Genomic DNA, 23,668 nt, shown 5'->3' on the forward strand with positions numbered 1-23,668 from the left:
TTTGCTTGGAGGAAGTTCTTCACTAGGGCAGAGTAAAGGGATGTTTAATATTAGCAAAAGAAATTTTGTTTTTATGTAGATGCTCCATCCAAAAAAATCTAAATCCTCCTCAACTGATGCTCAGGATCCTGACCCTTTGGGGTAGAAAGTGGTTTCAAAGAAAGAACAAAGGGTGGGGGGGAGAATGAGGAAGAAAACAGAACACTCCGCCGTGTACCCTTCTGTTCACGCTATGAAGTGGGCATTGCTTTGGGCCCTCAAAGAGATGGAGCCTCAGTTCCTGTCATGAAAGGCCCAGACCTTGAGGGGATGTATTGTATCTCACAGTCTGGTCCACAGGAGACAGCCATAAGGAAGACACAAGTTGCAAAAGAGAGTTTGCCTCTGTTCTGCCCAAGGGAGAGAGCAAGCTTCATATAAACAAAGATGCAGGAAGAAAGGCATGGTGGTGGTAATACCAGTTCACACAAAGGTACAGATCTAGAGGATCCCAGAGTATGTTAAATGTTGAGCCAGCCCTCCAGTCTCCCTGCATTATAGAGTATCAGTAGAATTTTCTGGGAGTGAGACCAGAAGATATAATTGGATTTCAAGGTTTGGAAAAGTGTGAGAAAAGGAAGCCCATCAGAGAAGTTGGAATTCAATTCAGCAGGAAATGTGAAATCAACCCAAAACTTGCTGTTTAAACAATGACATCAGGATTAATAATTTGCCTGGAAAGGAGAATTTGCTATTTCTAAACTCACTGAGGTTGGGACAGGAGGACTTTAATTAGAACCTAAGAAAAAGTTAATAACTTTATATGGGTAATATGAGAAAGAGGAACTTTACACTCATTGTTCAGTTACTTCCTTTAGAACTGAATTGGAACATGATGGGAAAACATCACTATGGTAAGAAGGACAAGCTTCTGAACTTCCCTGGTGGCGCAGTGGTTAAGAATCCGCCTGCCAATGCAGGGGACATGAGTTCAAGCCCTGGTCCGGGAAGATTCCACATGCTGCGGAGCACCGAAGCCCGTGTGCCACGACTACTGAGCCTATGCTCTAGAGCCCGTGAGCCACAACTACTGAGCCTGCGTGCCACAACTACTGAAGCCTGCGCACCTAGAGCCCGTGCACCACAACAAAGAGTAGCCACTGCTTGCCGCAACTAGAGAAAGCCCGCGCACAGCAACAAAGACCCAACACAGCCAAAATAAATGAATTATTTAAAAAAAAAAAAAAGACAAGTTCAAAGTATGCCATTAGTGTATAATAGGAGCCTGAGGCTATTTATCTGAGAATAACATTTTCCCAAATGAGTTAATACCAAGTGTAGCAGATCTTGAGCTGTACCATAGAGAGATAAATCTAAATGATATAAGGAATTCCTAATATCCAACCCAGCAGGCCAATGAACTCTTCCTTGAAACTGTATCAAGCACACTAAGAACACACTCTTTGGAGTAAGATAGGATGACACTAGCTTTATCACCTTGGGCAAGCCACTTAACCTCTGGCTGCCATTGATGCAAGAGGGAGGAGATACGGGGATATATGTATATGGATAGCTGATTCACTTGGTTATAAAGCAGAAACTAACACACCATTGTAAAGCATTTATACTCCAATACAGATGTTAAGAAAAAAAAAGAAGGCAGTTAAATATTTATTAATCATTGGTTGTGGATCAGGTGTCATGCAAACTACTGGCGTATAATAGAGAAACAGGCAGATGTAACCCCTGGCTTCCTAGAGTTTACATTCACGTGGAGATTATTCAAAATGGGAGTGAACAAACAATGCCAGTTTTGTAAAAGGAAGATATTTTTACAAAACCTTTGTTATGCTTATGTTATAGGTTATTGTGAAAATTATATAAAATAATGTATATAAATCCCTTCACTGGCCTACTAATAAATACTGAATAAGGCTTAGTTATCATTAATATTATTAGTGACACTGTGGGCTTCGGGAAGTTGCATTTGTAAAAGCAATTTGCACATGCAACTTCTGTGGAAGTCTATAAAAGTCGAGTAAAAAATGATTTCAAAGCAAGCAGATTCTCAGTTTCTAACAGGATACATAAGCACAGTGAAACTGACACTGTGCAAAAAGTATATATATACTTTGTTATTTTAAAATGACACCTACTATGGCAGACATCATTCCTTTATATCTAAGTGCTTTGCCATCCAATCACAGAATCAAGATCTAATTTAATGGTAACTGGCTACTTTGGACAAAGAGAAGCAAGAGGCAGGTTAATTGCATTACCAGAACATTAAAATAACCTAGGGAGTAATTTATTCTAAAGACAAAGAATCCAGGGCTAGGAACATTTTCACCAACTATGAAAGACATCCATGGAATGGGGCTGTGTTAAAGAAAAGCCTAGTAAAATTCACAGGCTCCCTTTTCTCAAAGTTTGCAATCTGAAAAAAATATTAAATAAGATAGAGTGGGTAATTTTTTTCAACTATAAGTTTTCTAAATATGGGAAAAACAGGTTAAGATTTAAAATGCAAAGACTTTACCAAACTGTGGTCATCTAGTAGTCAAATCCTAAAGCTTACTCAAGATTCCCTGGTTCAGTGTCTGCACACAGCAAGCTTTCAGGAATTACTTGTTGGATAAAGCAAATTTTCTGGCCTTGTAAATTCCACTCTGTGTTTTAATAATTCAATAGCAAAGCTGAAAACATTGCTTAGTCATTCCTTATGCAAAGGCCTTGCATGTTATACCACAGTTTTATTAGTAAGCCAAGTATTTCAGCTTTCATGCTGTCTGACAATGAAATTAGAATAAATTTAACTGCGCTATTTCCTCATACCCTTTCCTGTTCCTTACTAATCATTTTCCGTTATCAGCTGTTAACACGTGAACCATCACAAAACCCAGCCTAAGCCTCTACTGCAGTTCCCTATGTTCCATTGTCAAATGTTTAAAATAATTTTTTTTGATTTTCCAATGCTCTTAGGATCATAGGTGGTTCCATATTAAAGAGGAGGACTATTGAAAAAAGTGAGTTTGCTTAGTGATCACAAAAGGAATTGTCACAAAATGTACTGAACAAGTGTTAGCTGCTAGAAGTTTCATAGAACTTAAAATAACAGTTCTAAGTACATGTTCTGCCAAATTATTTTCACACTGAATGCCTACCATGGTCTGAAACATTATCCAAGCCACCATCAGTATTAAACTGGACCACTGCAATAGCCTTTTATATGGCTTTCCTGCTTCCATTCCTGTTCCTACAAGTTCATCACTGAGTGGCCAGAGTTATTGTAAAATTTAAATCAGATCATGCCACTCCCTTGTATAAATTGTTCCACTGCTTTCACTGCACTGGAAATTAATCCATATTCCAAACTATGATCTTCAAGGCCTTATATAGGGTTCTGGCCCCTGCAGACCTCTTCAATGCCAACTCATGCTAGGAACCTGGACCTACTATATGTGAACCACACTGGCCTTTCTATTCCTTGGGTGCACCAAGTACCTCTCTTCTTTAGAGCCTTTGCATCGGCCTTTTCCTTTGACAGAATGTACTGCTCCAAGGTTTTTCTAATGAGCACCTTCTTATTCAACTCAGTTCTCTGCCCCATGTTTGAAGAGACCTACTGTCAACATCCAATCTAAAGGAGCAGCTACTCCTGAATTCACTCTCAACTCCCTCTTACTTCACACATTTATCACTGTCTAAAATATTGTCTTCAAGTATTTGCTTACCTATTGATTAGCCGTCTGTTCAACAAGCCCACCCCTAAGATTTTCAACACCCACTGACATATGTTTAAACATTTAAAAGTTATAAACCAAGCTAAAAAAACCTGCTAAATAAAATATATTCTATCTTCCTACCTTTGATAAAAAGGTTTAATAATGAAAGGCCCAGTTCAAATTTAGAATGCTCAGACTGCTTGATGTACTATGTCAGAATATGCAGCCTGGGAGAGGGGGGCAAACCCTGGCTCATGGCCCAACCCCTTTCCCTTCCCACCGTTTCACATTGTCCCACTCAGAAAAAAAGCCTCATATTAACAGACAAAACACACCATTCAGCCATGTCTCATCTACAGTTCCTCCTCCCAGACAAGTAACAAGGCCCTGGCCACTCCCGAGACAGAAGGGAGCACAACAGTGTCATACTAGAAGGGATTCATGGAACAGGCTTGTGCACTCTCTACAAGTCAGCTCAGGGAGGTTTGTGCAGGGAATCCAAGGTGCCAGTTACCTGGTTTATGATCTCAAAAGAGAGGCAAGTCAGCAGTTTCCCTTGGCCATTCGGACACCATGGCCAGTATGGAGGGATGTGCTGGGTAGGGCCAAAGTGGGATCCTCTTAATGTAAGGCCCAGGACATGGCCCTGCTTGTATGAATTTCAGAGAGGTATTGCAGTCTAAACCCCACCCCTATCCCATCTATAATCAGAATGCAAGTTCCACAAGAACAGCTCTATTTTGTGTTTTCATCCCTAAACATTTCTAAGCACTTAGTATGTGCTTAATACATATTTGTTGAATAAATACATAGTTGGTACTTGTATGTTTATGGAAATGCATACAATGTTTTAACCTCAAAATATCTTTATGAGTGTCTAGATACTTGTATCTTCAACTTTTTAGTCCAAAACTTGAGTACAAGTGTGGGGGGCAGGGGGAGATGAGTTCAAGTTCACATACTAACTGTTAGAACTAAAAATGAGAATTAAAAGGAGCCAGGTATTCCAGAGTAGAGACTCAGTTATTGCCACCCATCAGATTGCAATTATGTGGAATACATTTTTTTAAATACTAGACTTTGCTTTTTAGAGCAGTTTTGGGTTCACAGCTAAATCGAGAGTATAAAATGTTTTACCCTTCAAGTAACACAGGAGAAAATGAGAAATTTAAGATCCACACTTCTTCACCAAAAATGATAGGGAACCGGGAACTAAATCATGTCAAGGTTAGGAAGGCCAACAGGCTGACCCAGGGTCCTCCCTGGCAGGGGTCCACTGTTCTTTGGAAAACTTAGAATCTGGAGACGCTAGAAACAACCTGAGATCTGCTGTTGGATCTCTCAGAGCCTATCAGATGGGTTCAATGGACTGCGTGAAAACTTTCCCTTAAATGTGATGGTCATCAAAGAATAAACATCTAGAAAACAGGGCTTCCAACCATCATCAAGTTTTTCTAATCAAGGAAAAGCTACTGGCTCCAACTCAAAAGGAAGAATGTCAGTAGTCTGATCATATGGCGAAAGAACCATAGCAATAACAACGACAATCATCATGGCGAATGTATACTGAGTTTAGCTTTGAAAAGTCATGAACTTCTTGCCCTCTCCACTCCCCTTTCTCTCTAATCCGAGATGCCATCAGCCCTCACCTGGTGGACAGCAGTAGCCTCCTCACTTTGGTCTTTGAGCATCCACACCTACCTCCCCTATCTTCATGCTGTGACCACAATTCAAAATGCAAACATACTCATGTCAACACCACCACCACCTTATCCTTCTTAAAACCCTTCTGCAGTTTCTCAAAAATCTCAATTAAAAAAAAAAATCAGACTCTATAACATGGTCTAAAAGGCCCTACATGTTCTGACGCCTGCTAGCGTCTCCAGCCTCATCACACATCACTCATCCCTCTTGTTCCCTGGGCTCCAGCCACACTGGCCTATACTCCGTTCCTCAGAAGCCTCCTGCTCCCTGCTGACACAGGGCCTTTGCACATCTTACTCTCCACGTGATGAAACCTCTCCTCTCTCTCTCCCCATCTTCCCTTAGCTAACTTCTACTCATCTTTGAGATCTAACTTTGATGTCACTTCTCAAGGAAGTTTTCCTGTTCTTTCAGACTCAGAAAATACCTCAGAGCTATAATACTATATTGCTTTATTTCATATCACTTGTCACAGTTAAAATGTTACACATATTTGTGTAGTTATTTAATTCATAGCTGTCTTCTCAACTATGCTCACAAACTCCCCAACTTATAGGTTCCATGAAAGCAGAATGAATGTGCCTTGGCTCACCCCTTTATTCCCAGAACTTAAAACCGTTCCTGGGCAAGTGACATCAGCATCATAGCTGAATAAGACATCCCTCGTTGTATCCCCCCCCCCATCAACAACAACAATTTGGCATCCATCCACAGACAAAAGTGCCTTTGGGGGAGCTGTGGGATCTAGCACCATACACCAAAGAACCCAGGAAGAGTCTCGCTCACCCATACATTAGATAATAGGCATACAGACCTTGGTCCTGACTGTGGACACTGCAGGGTGTGTGAACTGGCTCCAGCCACTCTCAGCCATGGTCCAGGAGGCCCTGGAGAACACTGTCTTGGACAATCATGCAGATAAGAGAGTCCTTGCAGAAGTCCAAGTTTCCGAAAAAGAAGTTCCAGCACACTGTTGGAGAAAAAAAAAAATGAGTTTAGATGCATTGAAGAAGACTGGAGGAAAAGTTTCCCTTTACCCATGTCATGCCTCCCCCAGGGTGGCACAGCTCAGTGTGCCACAGCTCAGTGTGCCAAATGAGACCTGCTAGGCCCAGGATTGCTCCCACAAGGAAAACTGAGCACATGTAGGTGAGTATCCAGCTTTCCCAGCTATATGAGATGTTGCCATAATCCCATTTCTCTCTCGCCCCATCCCAGCTACTAGGTCATGAGCTGCGTGAGTAGGAGAGGGAAAAAGGAGAGAGCTGCAGACAGGACTCTCAGATGGCTTTACAGAGACATAGATCCTACCAACTACATCATAAACTACACCAAGAAGCCTGTCCATGAGACACTGGGGATGCCTCACCTACAGATACCCCCAATTAACCCATGGGTATCCTCGGTGCTCTGGGTGCCTTGCCAACACATATCCCCACCCTGCAGCTAGCTCTCTGTGCCTGCTCCAGATGATGGCAGAGCCAGGTTTGGAAGATGGCTAATGAGCACATGCAGAAAGCTGACCTGAATCTGTGAGCTAGAGACAGACCATAAATTTGAGCTTGAGTTTGGCCCTTGAGAAAGCAACAGGAAGGCTGTCAGCATTTGGCCTGGTGCTTTTTGGGGTGGAGAGAAACCATGCACTCTTACATATTCTGCTACAAGAGGGAACAAGAAGCATGGAGCAGTTATATCCACAGAAGGTCTGAGAAAGCCTCATATTTCCTTAGTAGGGCTGATGGAAGATATTTATTTCCCAAGGGCAGTTTAGTAAAGACAGGAGGAGGACGTGACTAAAATGTAAATAAGACAGCAACAGAAGACTACAAGGAACATGAAAAAAATCAAGAAAATATGACCAACAAAAGATCAAAATAATCATCCAGTAACCAACCTCAAAGATATGGAGATAAGATATTGAAAATAACTGTTTGAAGGAAGATCACTAAGCTACAAGAAAACACAGAAAGACAATTCAACAAAATCAGTAAAACAATATGAGAACAAAATAAAAAATTTAACAAAGAGACAGAAATCATAAAAAAGAACCAAACAACAATTCTGGAGCTGAAGAACACAAGGAATAAAATAAAAAATGCAACAGACAGAATCAACAGCAGACTAGATCAAGCAGAAAAAATGATCTGTGAATTACAAGATAGGACAAGAGATCTTCTCTAAGACATGTTATAATAAAACTGTCAAATATCAAAGACAAGGAGAGTTTCTTAAAAGCAGTAAGAGAAAAGAAGTTGCAATTTACAAGGGAACCCCCATTAGGCTATCAGTGGATTTCTCAGCAAAAACCATTTAAGCCAGGAGAGAGTGGGATAATATATTCAAAGTGCTAAAAGAAAAAAACTGCCAAACAAGAATACTTTACCCAGCAAAGTTGTCCTTCAGAAATGAAGAAGAGATGAAGACTTTCTCAGACAAATAAAAACTGAAGGGAGTTCATCACCACTAGACCTGCCTTATGAGAAATACTGAAAGGAATTCTTCAAGCTGAAATGAAAGGATGCTAACTAGTAACATGACAACATATGAAAATATAAAACACATCAGTAAAGGTAAATGTAAAATGTAGTCAAATTCAGAATACTATTATACTGTGATATTGTGATGTGTTAACAGCTTAATTCTAGCATAAAGGTTAAAGGACAATAGTATTCAAAGTAACTATGGCTACAATAATTTGTTACTGAACATACAATATAAAAAGAGGTGAATTACGGCATCAAAGACATAAATGGAAAGGAGGAATAAAAAAGTAGAGTTTTGTATGCAAAAACAGTTAACTTGTTATCAACATAAAGTAGATATTTATAAGAAGTTTAATGTAAGCCTCATGATGATCACACAACAAAAACCTACAGTAGATTCACAAAAGAAGAATAGAAGGGAATTAAAGTATATCACTATTAAAAATTATCAATTCACAAAGGAAAGCAGCTGGAGAGAGAAAGGAAGAATGGAACTATAAAAACGCCAGAAAACAATTAATAAGATGGCATTAGTCAGTCTTTATCTATCAATAATTAATCTTAATGTAAATGGAATAAGTTCTGCAAACAAAACACATAGAGTGGCTGGTTGATTTAAAAAACAAGACCCAACTATATGCTGCCTACAAAACGCTCACTTCAGCTTTAAGGACACACTTAGGCTCAAAGTGAAGGTATAGAGAAAGATATTCCATGAAAGTGGAAACCAAAAGAGAGTAGGGATGGCTATACATGTTTCAGACAAAGTAGATTTTAAACCAAAAATTATAACTAGAGACAAAGAGAGTTACTATATAATGACAAAGAAGTCAATTCATCAAGAAGATATAACAATCATAAATAATATATGTACCCAACATCCAAACATCTAAATATATTAAGCAAATACTAACAGATCTGAAGGGAGACATAGACAACAATACAATAATAGAGGACTTCAGTACCCACTTTCAAAGGTGAGCAGGAACAAAAAATCAAAAGGAAACCTTGGACTTGAACTATACTTTAGACCAAACGGACCTAACAGGCATGTACAGAACATGCATCAAACAGCAGCAGAGTACACATTCTTCTCAAGCACACATGGAACATATTCTTCAGGATACGTTATGTGATAGGTAACAAGTCTTGGCCAATTTAAGAAGACCGAAATCATACTAAGTATGTTTTCCAAACATAATAATATAAAACTAAAAATCAATAACAAGAGGAAAGTTGGAAAATTCACAAACATGTGGAAATTAAACAACACACTTAACAACCAATGAATCAAAGAATAAAATCAAAAGGGAAATAAAGAAATATTGAAACAAATGAAAATGAAAACAAAACATACCAAAATACATGGGATGCTGCAAAAGCAGTGCTGAGAGAGTTTTAGTAATAAACGCCTACAAAAGAAGCAAGACAGATTTCAAGTAAACAAAATAACTTTATACCTCAAGGAACTAGAAAAAGAACAAATGAAACCCAAAGTTAGTAGAAGAAAGAAATAACAAAGATCAGAGCAAAAAGAAATGAAGTAGAGACTAAAAAAGACAACAGAAAAGATCAGTGAAAGTAACAGCTGGCTTTTTGAAAAGATAAAACTGACAAACCTTTAGCTAGATTCACCAAGAAAAAAGAATGAAAAGACCCAAATAAAATCAGAAATGAAAGAAGGGACATTACAACTGATACCACAGAAATATAAAGAATCATAAGAGACTTACTATAAACAATTATACACCAACATATTTGGCAACCTAGAAGAAATGAATAAATTCCTAGAATTGTACAACCTACCATAACTGAATCATGAATAAACAGAAAATATGAACAGCAAATAATGAGTAAGGATTAAATCAGTAATCAAAAATCTCCCAACAGGGCTTCCCTGGTGGCGCAGTGGTTGAGAGTCCGCCTGCCGATGCAGGGAACACGGGTTCGTGCCCCGGTCCGGGAAGATCCCACATGCCACGGAGCGGCTGGGCCCATGAGCCATGGCCGCTGAGCCTGTGCGTCCGGAGCCTGTGCTCCGCAATAGGAGAGGCCACAACAGTGAGAGGCCTGCGTACCGCAAAAAAAAAAAAAAATCTCCCAACAAAGAAAATTCCAGGATAGTTTCCCCAATAAATTTTACCAAACATTTAAATAAGAATTAATGCTCATTCTTCTCAAACTCTTCCAAAAAATTAAAGAGATGGCAACATTTCCAATCTCATTTTATTAGGCTAGCATTACTTGATACCAAAGCCAGATAAGGATGCTACCAGAAGGAAAAAAAAGAAACTACAGGTCAATATCCCTGATTAATACAGATGCAAACATTCTCAGCAAAATATGAGCAAACTGAATTCAACATAGCATTAAATAGATCACACACCATGATCAAGTGGGATTGATTCCAGGGATGCAAGGATGGTTCAACATATGCAGATCAATAAATGTGATATATCACATTAACAGAAACAAAAACAAAAATCATATGGTCATTTCAATAGGTGCAGAAAAAGCACTTGACAAAATTCAACAACGTTTCATGATAAAAACTCTCAGCAAAGTGGGTATAAAAGAAATGTACCTCAACATAATAAAGGGCACATATGACAAACTTATAGCTGACATGACACTCAAAAGCTTTTAGTTGAAAATTTTTACTCTCAGATGAGGAAAAAGACAAGGATGCCCACTCTCACCATTCTTATTCAGTATAATACTAAAGTCTTCACCTTCACCAGAGTGATCAAGCAAGAGAAAGAAATAAAAGGCCTCCAGATCAGAAAGCAAGAAGTAAAATGTTTGCTTGCTGATGATGTATCATATAGTATATAAAATCCTAAAGACTCCACCAAAACCTGTTAAATAAATGAGTAGAGTTGGAAGACAGAAATTCAACACAGAGAAATGAGTTGTGTTTCTATGCATTAACAACAAAATATCTGAAAAATAAAGGAAACAATCCTATTCACAATAGCATCAAAAATAATAAAATACTTATGAATAAATTTAATCAAGGGTGTTACTTCTGTGAGAATGGCTATTATCAAAAAGACAAGTAATAACAAGTATTAGATGGGGAGAAAGGGAACATTCATGCACTACTGGTGGGAATGTAAATTGGCACAGCCACTAAGAAAACCAGTATGAAGGTTCTTCAAAATTTAAAAGAGAACTACCACATGATCCAGGCATTTCACTTCTGGGTATATATCCAAAGAATATGAAATCACTCTCGAAGACATATCTGCACTCCTATGCTCACTGTAGCATTACTACACAGCCAAGATATGGAAACAACCTAAGCGTCCATCTATGGATGAATGGATAAAGAAGGGGTAGTGTATATATATATACACATACCTATATACATGTACATATATATATTTACATATATATATAAATGTATATATATAATGGAATACAATTCTGCCATAAGAAAGAAGGAGATCATGGCTTTGGGACAACTTGGATGGACCTTGAGGGCATTATGCTAAGTGAAATAAGTCAGACAGAGAAAGACAAACACTGTATGATATCACTTATATGTAGAATCTAAAAAAGATAAAGTCACAAAAACAGCGTAGAATGATGGTTGCCAGGGATTAGGGAGTGGGAGAAATGAAAGATGTTAGTCAAAAGATACAAATTTCCAGTTCTAAGATGAATATATTTTGGAATTTAATATGCAGAATGGTGATTATAGTTAGTAATACTGTATTATACACTTGAAATGTGCTGAGCAAGTAGATCTAAACATTCTCAACACAAAAATGAAACGGTAATTATGTGAGGTGATGAAGATGCTAACTGACCCTACTGTTAGTTGGGTTTTGCAATATATACATTTTGCAATATATGAGTAGCAAATCATTACACTGTACACCTTAAACTTACACAATGTTGTATGAAATTATATCTCAATAAAGTTGGGGAAAAAAACATTCCTAGCACACATTTGGTGCTTCATAAATAGTTCTTGAATAAGGGAATAGGTAGAATAAAGGAATAGTTCCTTGTGTGCAAAGAACTGTGTTCTGCATTATTCACGTTATAAATGAGGAAACTAAAGCTTAAGAAGTTGAGTGATTTCCCCAACATCATATATTCAATAAACTGGTACTGCAGCCAGGAATCAAGCCCCCATTTTCTGACTGAGAGCTTCTATATGCTCAAAAATACTATGTAATAATATGTCTGCAAAAATTTACTTCACCTGCCTCCCCATATCTAACTTTTCTTCCATATCATAACTTCATTTGGAGATAATGTTTCAGCAGAAATGAAAATATTCCTAAGTTATTCTAGCACTTATTTTCAAATAGCAATGTGAGGCCAGTCTTTCAAAAACATTCCCACTTTTTATGAAATGGAAAAGACGTTCAAAATGTATTTATTTACCACAGATAAATTGAAAAATAATGTCAGGTACCCATGGTGTTATACTAAATCATTCCATTTTCTTTCCTGAAACAAATGGTATTATCAACCTCATGCCACACAAGTCTTATACTACCCTGCTCCATGGTATTGAATTAACCTTTACCTGACATTTCTAGGTAATCATTTTGGGAGCCATCCAATAAATCATTTAATAAAATGAAAATGGAATAATTTTGCAGAAAGAATGTGTGCTCATTTTAAGTACTCCTAAGTGGAGGCAACTGCACTCAACAACAAAAATAGCTCTTTGCATCACCAAACATAAACGAGTGGATTGGCTTTCCACAAAGGCAGCCAGGAAGTATCTGGCCATGAACCAGAATAGGCTTCTTAATGGCATCCTCAAACAAGGACAACTATGCCTGTGGGGTTTTCTTTCCTGCCCCCTTCCCTGTTTGTGGCCACTGAATTTTGCAACTGATCGAAAAAGCAGATTGCTTTTTGCAAGGACACTGCATCACTGTGTGGTATAAAAACTGGTAACTAAAACTCCTTACCATTTAGCTTAAGAGATCACTTGTCTTTTGGAAAGAGAAGCTGACATCTACTTTAAAATATGGAAATGGATGGAAAAGTCACCTTGAAGAGAATTTTGGTTCTGCAAAAGGTCATTTTAATGACTTAGTTATGCCAGTATAAAGAAGTGGGAGTCAGTTGTTACATTCTTGAGTACCTTAGCAAATCTTCACTCCTTCATATTCCAGGTTGGTTTCTCAGAACGAATAGACTAGTATGCCTAAGGAGGCTAGAACCTGAAGGAGGGAAAGGAGTCATACCTGAAATCCTTATCTTTGAGATCTGATGTTTGGAAATTAGAGGAGTGGCCCAGAATAGCTTCAACCGAGGCCCAGTGGTAAGACAAGGAAATAAAATTTCTTTGAAAAATGAGGCTACTACAAGCTGGCAACTCTGCCTCAACTCAAGAGTCTGAGATTGTAGGAAACGGTAGATTTAATAGGAAAAAATAGCTTATATAGCTGCTACTTCCTCTGAAATACTTCCTTTATTGAGTGCTCAGATAAAAAGATCTGCCATTTCACCTCATATGGGATCTTTGAACACTTACACAGCAAAGACCTTTCTGAGGATTTTAAATGATAATAATTGGCTTGAGAGTAATGCAATCAATGTATCTAACAGTAAGTAAAAAGCACACAACAGTGATCAATTAGGAGTCCCCCTTTAACAACAATGAAATCAGGATACTCATTACTTTAAAAAGCACTGGCATTTGTTTACATTCCATAAAATAAGGACGTTTTGCATCTCTGCGAAGTGTATACCTATAGATCAGTGGTTATCAAATAGGGGCAATCTTGCCCTCTCTCACAGAACATTTGGAAATGCCTAGAGACATTTCTGTTTGCCACAACAGGGTGCTGATGTTGACCTCTAATGGACAGAGGTCAGGGATGCTTTGAAACATCCTACAATGCAGAGGCCAGTCTCCCGTAATAAAGAATTTTCTATCCAAAATGTCAGTAGTACTGAGGTTGAGAAATCCTGATATAAATCAAAAAGAAACATCTTAAAGTCACAAAAAAACATACTCAGATCTCATTACAAACTCCACAAAAGTCAATGAATATGAAAACTGACAAAAACTTTGAAATCTTTCCATTTTTCAGACACCTGATTAAGTTCTTCATCCCAGGAATACATTCATAAAGGCTACGGAAGAAAAACTCTTCAGTCATTCTTTCCAGTATAATTCTAAATCCACACTGACATTCTGGAGGTGTATCTAGGACAGGCTCTGAGAATTTTATCTATACTTAAATGGACAAGCCAAGTTACTATACAGTACATTATGGGGCATTTTGTGTACTTGGCAATTTGGCAAAAGAAACTGAACAACCAAAACAAAATTTTAATAAAAAGCCAGTGCCGTAAAGTAATATCTAGAAGCAGCCTGGGGCCACCTAAAATGAGTTGTTCTTTGATTTCTAATGTAGTACTAAGAGTGTGAAGTCTGGTCAAACAGAAGAAATTCTGAGTCCCAGCTTCATTTTAACAAACTGTTCTATTGTACAATCCAGATTCACATACCTCACCTAAAAATAATGATTGTACTTATCTCAGGGGGTAATTATGAAAGTTAAACTAGATGGTGCTTGTCAAAATATTTAGGACATTAACAGCCTGACACTCTACAAATGTAGATAATAGTGACATGTTCCAAGCTAACCTAGGTAAGTGTCACAGGATGAAACTTGATTGAAAGAAGAGAATTTGGGGGATTTTCTCTATTGAAAGTGTCTCTTCTTTTAGAAAGTTTGACTTTCAGTAAGACATCAATTTAAGCCACTAAGATACTGAAAGACAGGGGAAAGCTTATGCATTACTTCATGCTGATTCTAAATCAGGGTATTTTGTTAATGTTGATATAAAGTAAAAACCCTGTCACAAAGAATAGAGTAATAATTACACAGGATTTCCACAGTTTTACTATTACAGAACTTCAATTGTTGGATGACCAATTTAAGTATCTCAGGATCTCACCTAAAGAAATAAGTATAAAAATAAAAGATAATAAAGACATGAAAAGTGACATAGTTCTGTTGGAAATTACAAATTTATGCACTTAAACAAAACACAATAAAACAAAACAAAAATTAGCATAATTGTCAATTTAACATTAGCCATATATGATTTAGAGGTGAATAACTGAATAAATTCTCAACTTCTCAATGAGAATTTCTTAGGGGACATACCTACCTTGTCTAATAGAGAACATACTACCTACTCAATAATCCCAAGATATCTACCCCAGGGTACCTATCCATGCTATACCATTAATATCATTTGATTCATAACCCTTCCAGCTTGAAATCAACTTCATACTTTGTCCAGTTATACACCAATGGCCCAGTACATACACATAATTTATTGTTCCAAGTGGGCAGCTAAATCTATAGCCTTCAAATGATTTACACTTTCCTATGCCCAATCTGTTACACATGTCATAATCTTGATATTAGAGATATGATTTTGGCCTAGGATTTTGAGCCTCCTGGACACTAATAAAAGAACTAGACAGAAGCTATACAAGAAGAAAAGCAGCTTTATGATAGAGTTTGCCCAATCCACCTTTTATGTTGCAATACTCCATTGTCAATAAACGAAAACTCACATGCTTTAAAAAGCAGTGCTTTTGTGTTACCTCAGTAAGCATGAAATTCTCCATAGGTTCCCATCAAAAATTAAGGAATAACAACAACAGGAGCAAGAAAGTTATGAGAGGTACCCACAAACTAACAAAGTGCCTGGAAAATGGTAGGAAATCAATAATGTTAACTATATTTAATATTACTAAATGAACTCAAAATATCAACATTTAAATCCAGTCATTTTCTAGAACCAGAATACAGAGAGCATAAAATAATTTACCTCACAAACTTTCGACCTGTATCCAAATATCTCCAAGAGACTTTTAAATTATTTCATTATGTGGGAATTTACTGTAGCAAATTGCTTTATATACTTGTTTAAATAAAAAGAACATTCGTTGACAGCTGGAAAATTATACTATATGCAGAATAATTTTATTCTAATTATATGACTAGAGAGAATATGTGTTATTTTATCCATTGTTCATCTCTTTCTTTTGGAAGATTTCTCTCCCCTAGTCCATGTAATTTGGGGAACTGAGATTGAGAACCATTAGAATGGCATAAACATGAGCTTCATGAGGACCTTTGCCCCCAGTATGGAGAAAGTATGCCTGAGAAATACAGGGGGTATAGAAGAAATGGGATTCCAAATATAAAGAGAGATAGTCATTACAGTTCCTGATCATTCCTAGCAAGGATTTTAATCTTAAGATTTTATTCTTAAGACTAACGGGAAGCCATGAAACCACTGAAGACAGTCAATGAGGAGACAAGCATGGTCATCTTAACAAATGGCAAAGATAACTCTGACTACAGTGTGGGACACAGTTTGGATGGGAAATAGAGTGAGTGTGTGAAATCCATTTTAGAGGTTATTTTTGACATTCTGGCAAGAAATCAAGGCATCTTTTCATGTGAGTCTTCCCTGACCAATATCAAACCTGACAAAGAGTTTATCCCCAGCTACTATGTACTTTAATGGTATCTTTTTTTGCATCATATTTATCTCAATTTAAGATGTATAATTTGTATGCTATAGTTTTTTTTGTAATGCCTGCTCTTCACTAGACTTGCCCATGAGTGGCAGGGATTGCATCAGTTTTATTTACTTCTTTTAACTCCAGTACATAGAAGAGGGTTTAGTTCAGAATTTAGGCCCAACAGATATTTGCTGAATGACTGAATGAATGGCCAGCTTAATAAGAATTGACACTAACCTTCATTGATCTCAGAAATACGGTTTCAATAGAAATGCTATCTCTGGACACATGATAAATAGAGATGAAAATAAATACATGGCTGAACGCTCATTTATATCAATAATTATACATGTAGAAGAAGATTTTTTTTCCCATGGCTGTCAGTAAAGGAGACTGTTTTTATCTTTCTTTTGCTCAACATTATACATTCCAACAAACAGAAAATTAGCAGAAGTTGTTGGAAATTGGAAGAGTGGAAAAGAGTTGGACAACGTATAGGGCAAATCCTTTGACTACTAAGTAAAAAAGTTGCCTACAAACTAAATCTACATCAAGATCCTAAAGCAATCTCGAATATCTAATTACTAGTCTGATAGATTTTTGTACATTTTCACTCACTCTCCAGTAAATTAGTTTGATAATATAGAAAAAGAGTTCCTTTAAGGTTACTATAGCTCTAACTGAATTTTCAGTCCCTTCCCCCTCACCACTGTAGGAAAGTGTACTGTTCACGGTGCTGAAACTACAAAGATGGATGACTAAACTTTCTGAAGGTCTAAACACAATCTCAGCTCTTCTTTTTGATGCATGACCACAGGACCATAAGTCTGTTGCTGGATTCATAATGAACCTCTCCCACTGGCTTAGTGAGATAAGGCACATTCTAATTATTTACTTTCAGGTTCTGAAATCACATTGAGCACAAACCAGCACAGAATCAAATCATGTTTTGACTGACGAATCTCTCAAGCAATACTGAGTCATACTTTAGAGAAGGTGATATTTTGCAAGCACTGTTTAGATTTTCCATAATATGACAATAAGTAATTTTGATTGTTTTACAAAATTTGAATCTGTTTAGATTTAAATAAGAAAGTATTTCATCTCTGTATTAGGAAATATATGCTATACTCCTACTGTATGTGTGTGTGTGTGTTTTTTTTTAATAAATTTGGTTCTACATAAAAGTAATGTGATGATTTCTTTTCACTTGTCTCCCTTGGATAATATGGTTTATTCTATATAAAGTCTCAAACGAAACTTGCAACATTACCTAACAAATGGGATATATAGATTATAAATGCATTATGGGAAGGTATAGGAAGCCGAATTTGCTAAGTATATTATTTCTGTGTGCCCTATCTAGGTTCTAAAATGAGTTGGTTTCTGAAGTTGGAATCATTTCCAATTATTTCCAATGGTTAAAATTACTATTACTCACCATAAAAGAAAAATAATCTTAGCTTCTTTTTTTGTTTATCTGTTACTTAGCTACTTTCTTATCATAGAGCTCTAAATTCAGTTAGCAAATGTCCTTTTGAGCTCTGGATGGAAATTATTTTGGCTGAGTTCCTTAAATCAGTAAGATAAATAAGTACTTAAATGGATATGACTTGTGCCTTTGAGTAAATGTCCTGAGAAAATTATTGTCTTTTAATTAATCTGCTTTCTCAGAACAGATAGCTAATTTTTTTAATTTGCATGAAACTTGGGACATTGCATATATTGTGTCATGCTCAGTTTAGACCAGAGTATGTCAGATTAAAATCATATTCCTGTAAGAAGAGAAAGAAGTGAGAATTACCCAATATTTCAATAAAGTCTTCACAACAACCTAGACAGAGTTTGGGAACAGATGTTGGAATTCTCTGAAGATAATACCCCAAACTTAACCACATTCTGTTCTTCATGTCCATGCTCTATGACCACCTGATAGGGGAAATTAATTGATTTAAATAATGTCTTAGTACTTTAGGAACTCAATGAATTCTTTAGAACACAGTCACTTCTTTCTAATTTTCATCAATCTTCAAAAAATCCTGTGTTCCTTTAATAAATATCTAATCTCTTTTTCTATTTTCTGCACTGTGTTGAGGCATTTGCAAAAGAAAAATAAACACAACTTACATCTCTATACTTCTCTATGGCTTGCAAAGGGTATTTCACTACATTTCATTTAACCTGCATAATAATACAGTGAAGTAGCTCTCTGGAAAACAGATCCAAGGGAGGTTGCTACTCACCCAAGTTCATAGAGACAATGACAGAATTGGGACTTCACCTGGGATTTCTGATTATAGGTCCAGTGTGTTTTTAATTGTTGTCGACCATGATGTCTGACCTAAAGAATATATGATTAATTGAAAACAAAATGCAAACAAATATGGAAAAATTTAAGTACCACATTAAAGAGGCAAATCTAAATAATTTCAGGAATTTTTCTAAAAAATCTAAAAAAAAAAAAATTCTCTCAGAATTTTTACTGGGAGGGTTTCCCAGATGCTTTCATAAAGGAAAATCAAAGAAGCTTCTCTATGACTAAACAAACTAACTAAAAATAATGTAAACCAGATGAGGTAGAAATAGTACTTTCCAACAGCAGTACACATTTAAAATATCATTCCCTATATTTCCATGTAGATGGCAATTCTATAGAAATACTCCATGTTTTGCTGTTTTATTCTTGATGATGCTTTGGAGTAATATACGGTGAATTATTATTTGCTGCCATAGACATTGAAATGGAAACTGGAAGTTAAATTTCCTAAACATTTCCAAATGTGCAGATATTCCATATTTTGAAAGCAGTTCAACTAGTATTGGTCTACACTCTTTAGTTTGCTTTCTGATGTTAAGATTTAATGAAAAAAATAATTCTTTAAAAATATGGGTCAGAAAAAATTATGCTGCACTTGATAATCCAATTAATTTGATATAATGAGGAAATGAAATCACTAGCTCATTTACTGCAGAGCATATGGTAAGTACTTTACTACTTTTGGCCCACAGTCCACTAAAACTATTAAGAATTATAAAAACTGGACTGATATTATAGAAAGTTGTACATTGAAATAATGCTGGTCCTTGCTGAGAAAGAAAGGGTGGGAAAAAAAAAACCCAGACATTGTTGCTGAGAGAGAAAAATAAAGCCCTTAGTGTGAAGGAACCTACACGTTATGTGACTTTTTAGTGACTCACAAAGAAATCAGAGCTAATAAGAAATTTTCTATGAAATGAGTGGGTTGGATAAGAAATCCATTCTAAAATTCATTTCAGCTCTTAAGAATGATGCTATTTTCAAAAGTCTGATTCTTTTATTATAAGAAATATTCTGATTGCAAGTAGCAAAACACATTTCAAACTAGCTTGAGCTACGTAAATAAATAAGTTGATAAGGGGTGAGCCTAACTCAAAACTCAAAAATAGTTCGGAGAAAATATTGAGATTATAATACAAGAGAGATGATGGGGAGAGGCCGCCTGCCGATGCAGGGGACACGGGTCCGTGCCCCGGTCTGGGAAGATCCCACATGCCGCAGAGCGGTTAGGCCCGTGAGCCATGGCCACTGAGCCTGCGCATCCGGAGCCTGTGCTCCGCAACAGGAGAGGCTACAACAGTGAGAGGCCCGCGTACCACAAAAAAAAAAAAAAGAGAGATGATGGTAACCTTGACTAGTATTATCAGCAGAGATGGTTAGAAATGGAAAGGCACAAGAGAAATTTCTGATGGCAAAAACAACAGAACATTTTTACTTTATTTTCTTTTGCGGTACACGGGCCTCTCACTGTTGTGGCTTCTCCCATTGCAGAGCACAGGCTCCGGACGCACAGGCTCAGCGAGCCCGCTCCGCAGCACGTGGGATCCTCCCGGATCGGGGCACGAACCCGTGTCCCCTGCATTGGCAAGCGGACTCTCAACCACTGCGCCACCAGGGAAGCCCAACAGAACCTTTTGAATGATTGGATATTGAAGGTGAGGATGAAAGAAATACCAAGGAAAGCTTGTTCTTGTTTTTTTGTTGTTTCGTTTGTATTAACAATTCGATAGAAGAATTCAGGGCAGTTTGGGGCATGTTAACTCTAAATACTTTTGCATAGCCTGGGGGAAAAAGTAAGATATAAAGTAGTGATATAGTTAAATCCATCATTTTTCCCTTTAGGATTTTTCCTTTGCGAATCAAAAAATATATTCCACCCAATGTCACAAAGGTCCCTTATGTTTTCTTCTGTTGGTTTTACAATTTTATTTTTTACATTTAAATCTTTAATCCACAGAGTGTATAAGCTGAAGGGAGAGTCCGGTTACACAATTTCTAAAATGATTTTCCCACAGATGAAGGATAACTATGTGCCATGAACTGATGATGATCTCACTGCTGGGGACTTAAAAACAAAACAAAACATTTTTTTCAACAGAGGCATTAATAAATAATTATTAAAAACGGTCTATATTTACATGAGTAGGCTTAAACCATATCCCAGATAATTACACATTGGTGTTGAAAAACGCCATGGAGATTATCTAGTAGTTCTTCCTCTGGAATGAAGACTCAGAAGCTCAAAAAAATTAGTTAATAAACAGTATGTAAGCAGAGCTGAGACCAGGACCCTCTTTTCCCAGTACCCAAATGAGTTTTTCTTGCCCTCTTCCATTTATCGATTCATCAGCTATTTACTCAGCATCTATTATATGCAAGGCATGTGTTAGGTCCTACAGAGATGTCAAAAGGTCGGTCCCCATGGCCAAGATTCTTAAAATATATTGGCAGTACAATAGTATACACAAAATCTATACTACAAAAAAGCACATAAGGACCAAACAAGAGGTTAGACATAGCTTTTGAGTTCAAAAGAGAAAATAAGTCAAAGGTAGTATTTCTTTCCAGGCACTTTGCTAAACGCTTTACAGGTCTTCTCTCATTTAATCCTTAAAATGCAACTCTATAAGATAATTATTATTAAACTCACTTTACAGATGAAGACATGCTGAGAGTTTTGGGTGATGTGCACAAGATAACATAGCTGTTAAGTGTTGAAACCCAGGCAGTGACTCCAACTACTGTACCCCACTGTTCACCTACAGTAGTGGGAAGGATGACAAAATTTCGGAAAGAATACGAGATTTGCCCTGGGTCATAAAGTATACATAGTATTTCCAGTCATGACAAAGAGAACATATTGCAGGCATCAGGAAAAACATGATACTGCAGAGTTGGCAAAGTACATGAGTTCATGTAAAGCGGTATTAGAAAATTAAGATGGAAAGTTAGGAAGGGACCAAATAGTCAAAGAGCATGAGTACCAAGCTAAAGTGTTGGGCTTTATATTGTAGGCAGTGGGAGATATTAAAACTTTCTGAGCACAGGAGCAGCAGACACAAAACAGACTTTTACTAAGATTAATCTGGCAGGAGTACGGAATTTAAAAAGAGCAGAAAGACCCAAAGAGGAATTGAAATATTTTGAAATCCAGGACAGCAGCCTACACTAGAAATAATAACCAGCCAGATTTGTTTACGGAGTCCTCACCACCAATAACAACACACCAGATTTGTTTCTTACCAGCTCTGAAAAAAGATGTCCTCACTTTCAATGTTTGTTTTTACTCACTGGCACCATTTTCAATTATAATTATGTTCAATAATGTTTTGAAAAATTGAAATGTTGATTCTTAATTACTCAAGGTTTTTGGTTTTGCTAGAGGATGAAATTATTGAAGATTGACTCCAGTTACCAAAGAGTCCCTAAGTAAAACAGAATAATTGGCATATCTATATAAAATCTGACCTAGACTGCATATGTTCCAAACGTTTCCCATTGTAAAGGACACCTCTATGCATAAATTGTTGAGAATTCAGCACATTACTTGTGAAAAAGGATATTATAATCAAGTTATAATTAAATTAAAAAAAATTTTTTTAAATTATTCTTACATAAGAATTCTTAATGTCAAGAATCTAAGAACCTGTGTGTCTTCTTTTTAACAAGGCAGAAAAGAATATGCAGTAAAAAGAAATGTTCCAAAAATGAGAGGACTAGAAAAGATAAACCTTTCTAAAGAGTCTCCCCCTCTGTTCAGAGAAATAGAAGGCCTATTCTGAGCATTTCTCCCCAACTCTATTTTCAGTGACACTATATTAGAGGCTAGAAATTGGCCATGCTGGGAAAATATACACCATGAAAATCAGAAAATACTACAAATGTGGGCTTTTTTCAGAGAACTTATTTGCCAACAAATTTGCCTATTTGTTATCCCTAATCATATATGTTCCAAATATTTCCTATAGTTAAAAACCTCTACTCTTATAAAAATGTTTGAGGACTTGGAACTTGAAACAGAAATTTAAGAGAGACTTTTGAAATGAAAAATTTCACATACTTCTGTTTTTTAGAGAAGTTTTCTAATATTTATAATTTTCCCTTTGTTATGGCATGGCTCAATAATGTTTTGCCACTAAGTATTTTCCTTAAATATAATAGTCTAGTTCAGTTGTTCTCAAATATTAAAGTGCATCAGAATCATATAGAGAAATTAAAACACAAATTCCTGGTTTGAGAATTTCTGATTCTGTGGATTTGAATTGGGGCTCGAGAATTAGCATTTCTAACAAGTTCCAGAGTGATGTCCATTTCCTGGTCAGGTACCACACTTTGAAAATTATTAGTCTAGTGTAGTACATTTTATTACCAACTAGAAAACCATAAACAATTTCAAACATTTTTAACTTTCTGATAAAAAATCTTCTGAAAGGGAAAGGTCTACATTTTTATTTCATAATGCTTACCAGACATAATTTAATGTTTCTTTAATAAAGGATCTCTCTGGATCCCTCTGGGTCATTAAGTCATCATTTGGACATCAGTTCTCATTCTTCAGAATTTTAGATAGAATAGATGATCAACATATATGCTACTGTGACCCCAGGATAGCGTCTCTGAGAGTTTTCCTTGGTAATCTGTAGTTAAAATTAAAGTTTTCCTATGATTTTCCTCTTTTCATAGGGGTAAAAACATTCTGCTATAATTGAAAGTTAAGATTATATTGTCTATATTTTTTAAGGCAACAGTAGCATTTAAAAAGTATAAAAATCCCACACATGTGAAAACTGACACCAAAAATGGCAGTATTTCAAAATCTAGCCCTGGTTGATCATTCTCTCTCAATCTCTCTTTCTCCACACACATACACACACACACCATTTCCATATTTATTATTGTCCCCTTAAGTTTGAGCAGTTATCTA

At 36.6% G+C, this 23,668-nt stretch overlaps 1 protein-coding gene across 11 annotated transcripts in view; it reads right to left on the bottom strand.

Moving 5' to 3' along the window:
* LOC307183788 (uncharacterized protein) overlaps positions 1 to 23,668 on the bottom strand; it is a 693,054-nt gene that overhangs the window by 651,503 nt on the left and 17,883 nt on the right. For 8 of the 11 annotated variants that reach the window (XM_079916856.1, XM_079916854.1, XM_079916855.1 and 5 more), the window contains exons 1-2: positions 23,211 to 23,270; positions 6,223 to 6,378 (exon numbers count right to left, since the gene is read on the bottom strand). In XM_079916856.1, coding sequence (XP_079772982.1) covers positions 6,223 to 6,378; positions 23,211 to 23,266 — 212 coding nt within the window. In that variant the 5' untranslated portion in view covers positions 23,267 to 23,270. Of the gene's footprint in view, positions 1 to 6,222; positions 6,379 to 23,210; positions 23,271 to 23,668 lie in introns of those variants that run through there. The other 3 variants (XR_013827609.1, XR_013827610.1, XR_013827611.1) reach the window with 1 other exon arrangement.

The sequence above is a fragment of the Stenella coeruleoalba genome (genome assembly GCF_951394435.1).
Source record: "Stenella coeruleoalba genome assembly, chromosome: 3".
NCBI classification, from domain to species: domain Eukaryota; kingdom Metazoa; phylum Chordata; class Mammalia; order Artiodactyla; family Delphinidae; genus Stenella; species Stenella coeruleoalba.